General features: G+C 43.6%; 1 protein-coding gene across 2 annotated transcripts in view; it reads right to left on the reverse strand.

The window, feature by feature from the left end:
- Positions 1-3,075: 3,075 nt before the first annotated feature.
- Positions 3,076-7,734, reverse strand: part of exoc6b (exocyst complex component 6B) — an 82,212-nt gene continuing 77,553 nt past the window's right edge. The window contains exons 21-22 of one of the 2 annotated variants that reach the window (XM_073474788.1): positions 5,354-5,466; positions 3,076-4,407 (exon numbers count right to left, since the gene is read on the reverse strand). In XM_073474788.1, coding sequence (XP_073330889.1) covers positions 4,281-4,407; positions 5,354-5,466 — 240 coding nt within the window. In that variant the 3' untranslated portion in view covers positions 3,076-4,280. The remainder of the gene's footprint in view (positions 4,408-5,353; positions 5,467-7,734) is intronic. The other variant, XR_012179720.1, reaches the window with a different exon arrangement.

Genomic DNA, 7,734 nt, shown 5'->3' on the forward strand with positions numbered 1-7,734 from the left:
ATTTCTTAATAGGAGTTTTGTCTCCAACAAAGTAAACATATCTTTTTTTGCAGGTTAAGCAGCGATGCAGCCGTCAGCTTGTAGCAGCTTTGTTTGTTTAAAGTAGTCACATCAGACTGTGCAGATTTTTTGACAACCATACTGTGAAAAACCAGGAACCAAAATCTGTAGAATCGTCATCATGAAGTGACGTTTAACTGACTCATCAGCGTCTCCAAGACATCCACAGATTTCATTCAAGCTGCTGCTTCTTCTTCAGGAAGGGTTAACACAGGGAGGGAAGGAGTTTTTCCATAAGTTGAGATTAATCAGTGCGTAAATGTTTGAGGAAGCGTTTGAAATGTATGACAGAGGAGAGAAAACGGAAAGAGAGCGGGAGGTTTCTGTGAGGCGTCCCTGAGCTGTGAGCGCTCCACTGCCCCTCTAAAGACCGGGAACACACACACACACACACACACTGAGGAAACCTGGAGCACGCAGAGAGTTTGTGTTGCTTTGGATTCGAGTCGCTGCCCTCCACTGAACAAGCACACACACCTCCCACCTGCAGCGCCAACACACACACACACACACACACACACACACGAAGTCTTCGTTAATCACGTCTCTCGCAGCGGACGCCCTGCTGTCTGAGAGGTCAAAGGTCACCGGGATGAGAGTGAGGCAGTGTGGACGAGAGAGAGAGAGAGAGAGAGACAAGTGTGTGGAATCAATTTTAATTAATATGACGATATTATTGTCTGTTTGTCTCTGCAGGAGGTGACGTCATTCGTTTCCAGTGGTTGAAGGTAACTAAGTACAATTACTGAACTACTGTGCTAAGGAGCAATCCTGAGGACATGGTGAGCTTAGCTTAGCATACCTGTCAACTGTCTTTTCCTTTATATATTGAAAAAAAACCATAAATTTTCTGAACATTAATACACAAATTAAAGGAGACAGGCTCATTCAAACACTGCAATAGGTGCTCTGTTTTAGCTCCCGTCTCTTTAAGGCCCCCCCACGGTCTCCTCTGATTGGTCAGCTCACACACGCCTGAGTCAGCACTGCTCCTCATGGCTGCGGTCAGCGTTTCTTCACTTCTACAGTGAATATCAGCATAAATTATGCAAATATGTGACTCCGTGACGTAGTGTGATGTCACAAAGTCATAGAATTGAAGGCGGGACCACTGACGAGGCGTTCAGGGGCAGTGGTTTTCTGTGGGAGAGAGGAGCTTCTCTGACTTTTCTAACTTTCAAGATCTTTTACATGCACAAGAACATAAAACACAAAGAAAGGAAACAGTAGTCAATGATATAACTTGATAAAATAAGAGACGAGACAAACATCTTCAACAGTTTTCCATTTATTCCATATTTGTCTCTGTTGGCATTTGTTGGCAACTTTTATTAGTATTTTTACTTTTAGTTTCATTCATTAGTGGTTTAATAACAACAGCGTGTACAGTGCTTCTGTCTCAGCAACGATTTCTGCTTACAAAATACAAAAACAAAAGTAGAGCAGCAACATCGGCGGCCGTGAGGAGTCTGGACGCTGACGGTTGTCAGTTTGAATGCTCGTTGCTGCCACGCGAGGAATTTTAGCGAGCTTAAGTTTATCCAAAATCCTGGAGTTTGAGCTAATCTGCAACTAAAACTAAACTATAGGCACGACGCCTGAATCAGAACACTACAAACAGAAACGGACCCAGTGAGTGTTTCCGTTGAGTACAATCTTCTTAACTACAGTAAGTCTACGTAAAGAGATGTGGATAATGACGGAGCCACTGATCGGTCACCATCTTGAATCTGAAAATTAATCCTACAGGCGGCTACTACTCAGATTATAGCAAATAACAGCACAAAGAATCACAATGTGTCACAGAAAAGCTAAAAGACGAGAGAACAGACCTCCAGGAGACGGTGAGAAGTGGCTGAAAGCTCTAGAAAAAGCTCGTAAGAGGACTTTGAGTTAAGACTTTTGTTGTTGATGCGTCCAGACTCTCGACTCCGCGAGTGTTGCTGCTTTTATTGGCAGGAAAAATACAACAAAATACAGCAAAGGCACATTCAATAACAACGGCCCGATTCCCTTTACTAACACCTAGAAATGATACACAGCTAAGGATGGATGAAACACACACACACACACAGACACACACATTATAAATGCACACACTTGATTTCACAGTGCCGGCATGCACGAGTGAACACAAACACACACGATGCATGAATCCAACATGGCGACTGATCGAACAGAGAGGAAGCGGAAGACTTTAATTCCCTTCTGACACACACACACACACACACACACACACACACTGTAGGTTTGAATCCCTTTATAAAGCGCGCGCGCACACACACACACACAGACACACACAGCTGCAGTTTCCAATGCTATTATTGCACCCAAGTTCAAGAAAAAAGCAACAAAAAAAAGAGCAAAAAGATCCGTATTAGTTCAAAACTAATCTAGTGTGAGTGTAATTATGTGCTTCAACTAAACAAAAGTGTGTGTGTGTGTGTACAGGAAGCCATAACACACACATATGTTGGCGTATGTTCATGGAAGACATAAAAAGTGTGTGTGCTCGGCATTAGTACGACGACTTCTATACAAATTAGTAGCGGTTGCCAGATTGGGGCGTTCTCCCCCTCTTTTAAGACCCAGTTATTTATACGTGAAGAGTAGAAAAATGCTCAGGCAACATCCCCGCCTGCGTTGCCATGTTTGGGCGTCATCCCCCATTTTTCACATCCCAAACACGCGGTGCGCTCTCCGGCGTCAAGGAAGAGGGAATACAAGTCGCCAGATCTGAGCAGCCATTCAAGTGTTTGCAGGTTGTATATTAAGAGAGAGAGGGGGGGGAGGAAGGGTTGCCATGTTGTGTGAATATCCCCCCCCTTTTGAGTTGAGTAACATTCCGTTCATACGTTTTTTTTTTTCTCCAGTGCTTTTTCTGGCTGCAGGATTAAAACAGGGAAGACGCCCCTCTCTGATCTACATTCAATACGTTGTGTCGTTTGTGCCACAGTGAGGGGGAGCGACGTGGAAGACGATAAAGGTCGAGGACAGACGGGGGGGGGGGGGGGGGGGGGGGGGGGGTTTAGGAAACGAGGAAGCTTGTGGTACAAAGACTAAAATCTCCTACGATCTCGCCTCACAGTTTTCCAAAGGTGTCTACATGTTCCCACCCTGCAGACCTACGAGTACGTCGAGGCCCGATCGCATCCAGTAACCAAAGTAGAGCGACAGAGTTTTATCGCTATCGGAAGCAGGAGGATTTCTACCACAACCACATATTTTCATTGACGCACGCCATCTTCATATTAACTTACTTTTCATGGCGTCTTTTATGCTTTTTTAGCTGCTCATTTTATCTTGTTTTGTTCTCCACAGATCTGAAATCTCTTAGATCGAAGAAGAAGCTCAAAGATGAGGTTGGTGATGTTCTACATTTTCCTTTTTGTCAAAAAAATCCCACTAAAACTAAAAAATGTGCTAATCCGTCTCTCTATACGTTATTATGTCCCTACACTCTCTGTGGCTCTCAGCCTTTAGTTGCTACTGACTTAAAAAAAACTCAGTAATTTTCTAAACTTCAGTCTAACATGAGTAAAAAGTGCTTTTGTTGGGGACTATTTTCAGGGGTGGATTAATCCACATTTGGTGCTCTAGCCCAGCTGTTCGGTGGGATTTATTCAAAACAAACATTTATCAATAGTAAGAAAAACGTAGAACATCACCAGCCTGATCCTTTAGTGGCAGCTGGTAGGACGTTTCGTCACCACAGCGTTTGTTTACTTTCTGTCTTGTATTTCTTTGCTTCCTTGTCTCGAGGCAATTAGACGATTCGGGACAGCTTCCGTTTGTTTTTCAGGATTCATTTCCAGGGAGAAACTTTGAAAAACCAACATGACTTTTGAGAGTTTCTTCAGTCGGGCAGTAACGAACAGGATCGCTTAGTTGAGGCCTGATACGATTCGTGTTTCAGTCAAATAGCAGACAGATAAAGTGAAGTTAAAGTCAAAACAGAGCTCGTTGTAGCCCCGGTAGTGTTGTTAGTTATCACAGAAACAGCTGCATACATTAACCAATGAGACTGAAGACAATGAGCTTGTTATCCAATAAGCTTGATGCAGGTTTACAGATGACCAGTGGGGAAGTGGTTCTGGTTGTCGGAGGAGTCGAGTGAAGTTAAGGTGCATAGATCAGCCGATGGTCGCAGGGTTGAACGGATCAGTGAAGTCATCGGGCCGGATGGTTTCGGAAAAAACAGCCAATCAGGCGGCTCCGCTCTAGGTGTGGTGCTGTGCGATGAGGTTGCGTAGCTGCTTGATGACGGTGTCGATGAGTTTCTGTCTGTCTCGGTCCGTCTTCCTGAACTGGGCGAAGACGTTGTTCTTCCTGCTCGTCTCCCTCATCCTGGAGGTGGAGGAGAAAAACAGGAAGTGAGGAAGGAGAGAATTAAACGAGGTTAACGTTTTGTTTTTAGACTTCACGTTCTCAGTGTTTGAGTGCTGTAAGTAAAAACTCAGGAGAACACACACAAGTGCAGAATTGTACGAGCATGCTCAGCACACACACACACACCTCTGCTACAGTCACCTGTTAAAGAACAGAAAGGCTTTAACGTTCGGTGTGTGTGTGTGTTCTGTGTCACATGAAACAGTTCGTCTCCGTGTGTGTTCTGTCGCAGAACACTGGACTGTTACGGACCTCCAGGAAGTTCAGGGGCCCAGCGGAGCAGACAAGCCCCAGCAGGGTGCTTCCTCCTGGGCACAGAGGAGACCACCGGGCGCCTGGGGGCCCTCTGGATCCGGATCATACGACCGTGTGTGTGTCTCAGATTAAAATGTTTTTTGTGTGTGTGCGCGTCTACACTGATTAACCGATGGCACACATGAGGGTGTATTTCAACCGCCACGATGATAAACATCAGCACCGTTACGACATGAGTTTATTTGTATTGCGGTGAGGAAGTGCGTGCGTTTAACCCTGACGTGATATCACACACACACTTTAGTAGTCGTCTGTAAACATGCTGGAATCCAACATCACTCACACACGACGCACACAATACTCACGGCTTAAATAACCTGTCAAAACACGACAGAGAGGACGGACAGGAGACAGAAAACAGCGGCTGAGATGATAGCTGGAGTTCAATAAAGTCGTCTTTGATGCAAATAATGGCGACTTTCCAATAAAGAGTTTGTTAAATTGATAATCAATGTTCTGTTGGCAAAACAGTCGATTCCAGTAAATTCAAAGAAGGAAATGAGGGATCCAGGAACAACAAGGACAGATAACTCGGTATGATGAAAGAGTGGAAAGCCAGCAGACAGAGTTGATGAAATGAAGGACTTACTTCTCCAGCAGGGCCAGTGCAGTGTGTGGGTTGACTCTCAGGTATTTGCAGGTAGGTTTCCCGTAGTCAGCAAGGTAGGTCGACCAATCCCACTGCGTAAACAGGTCCAGTAACTGGATAAAGACAGACGGAGATTAACCGAAACCCAGTGATTCACGAACAAACACCCTCACACTTCCAGAGAGATTAAGCTGTCTGTTAAGCAGTGAGAAGAAAAACACAAACACCATCCAGCCCACGCTTACATGTCAGCATGTTGGGTAAGTCTAAGGACAATATGCCACATTTACGGGAGGAAATCTCACGCACAGTGGCTGAAACTGGGTTTGTGATGGTTTGGTAAATTTCCGATCATTTCTCTGATCAGGAACCAAAAAGATGTTTCGTTATTGTGATTTAAAAACACTTTACTTTGCAAAAGCTGTAACTAAATCAAGTTTTCTACTGTATTTACTCCAGAATTCGATTGAGCGCGCTCCGATCATACATCTAACAGTTGTTTCATTACTTTTTTCTTTCCTTAAATCATCTGTTAGTATTAGTGGCATAATAAAAACACCATTCAAATGTTGAGGAAATAAATACTTCGATTTATTCTGCATGATTCAAAGAAAATTAAGAGTTATCTCTAAACTGTCACAGAATTAAGAAAAAAGAAATAGGACACAGGATTTAGTATCAGTACTTTTACCCCCAAACTGTACTCAGCTGAAGTACTTCAGTACATTTATTTACTGTGAACTTGTTGTGTTAACCTGCAGTTCGCTGTTTAAAGCTTCATGTTCCTCTGAACTTTGGCTTTCACCGCATCAGATTTTCACTGGACGGCCAAAAGAATTCAAAATGAAGAATTCATTCATTCATCATTTGTTTTTTTTGTTTACTTGTTTTGTATTTGGTGTAATCGCCATTACTGTAGCTGTGCTCTTCCTGGGGTCCACACTTTATAAAAGAACATACATACATAAAAAAATATGCATTTAAAAACCGGTTGGACCACAGATCAACCTATTTAAAATGAATATCCGCCAATAATGATCGGTGGCCAATCAATTGGAGCGCCCTCAAAAACCTTTTGGTTTAAAATATTTTTTTTTGCAACCCTTGACATGATAATTTATTGAGTTTATTCTATTTCTGGTATTTGTTTTTAACTGGACACGATCACATTCTGGTAAATAAACACATTCAAGAAGAGGAGAGAGGAGGTGAAGTCTTCCTCTCAATGACCTACAACTGAAGCTGTTGCATAACCTGCTGCTGCCCTGCTGAACTCTACCTAACACACACACAGACACACACACACACACACACACACACACACACACACACACACACACACACACAGAAACAGGCCCAGGCAGGCAAACCCGGACGCCTGCAGACACACACACACATAGGAGCAGGGAGCCCCAGTGAACTCTGGGTAACACCAAACACACACAGACCAGGAGAGAGAAACCATATGTGAGCGAGGGATGAGAGAAGAGGAGGAGAGGAGGAGGAGGAGGGACGGAGTACAGAGGGATGGAGAGCAAAACCACATGTGGGGGGAGAAAATGAGAGAGAGCGAAGATGGAAGGAGACGCGGACGGAGAGAGAGAAGGGTACAGGAAGGGCAGATGAAGATGGATAGATAAGCGAGGGCTGGGCGACGGAGGTGCGCCATCAGGAGGGAGGACAGGAGACGAGGGTGACACACTGAGAGGAATGAAGGAACGACGGGGAAGAGCAAAAAAAAAAAAAAAGTCATATTTTGTTTTGTTTTTTGTGGCTTTTGGACAAATGTAGCTTCCAGTTGTCGTTTCTGGATCGTACAGCTGCTCAGTCGTCAGCGTGATGCCTCACATCTGTCCAGCTGACCTGCAGGACTTTTGATCGTTGAACAGGAAACTGAATGAGGTCTATTTAATTAACCTATTGAGACGCAGGATTTGTACACATTTTGTTGAGTTGTGTAGTGTTTCCAAAAATGTTTAAACCACGCCTGGGCAACATGGCTGAGAAGTCTCATACGGGCGGATATCGATAATTGTGCAAACTTAACAACCTGTCCTATTGTTGATCATTTTTATAGACCAGGTTAAAAAAGATTGAAAAAACAAACAATAAAATTATACAAATAAATAATGAAGAAGAAAGGACAAAGGAAAGGAAAAGAGTGAAGGAAGAACAGTGAGAAGAAGAAGAAGAAGAAGAATCAGGTGTCACATCACGTCACACAATAGTTTTTCATTAAAAACGTTGGATGTTTAACTTCATGTCTTGAAATAATGTCTTTTGTTTCCACTGTTTTGATTGAGAGATCCAAAGCGGCAGAAATGACATAAAGCGTGTTTAAACCTGCACCACACGATCGGGCGTTTACCTCTGTTAATGTA

The sequence above is a fragment of the Pagrus major genome, chromosome 10 (genome assembly GCF_040436345.1).
Source record: "Pagrus major chromosome 10, Pma_NU_1.0".
NCBI lineage: Eukaryota > Metazoa > Chordata > Actinopteri > Spariformes > Sparidae > Pagrus > Pagrus major.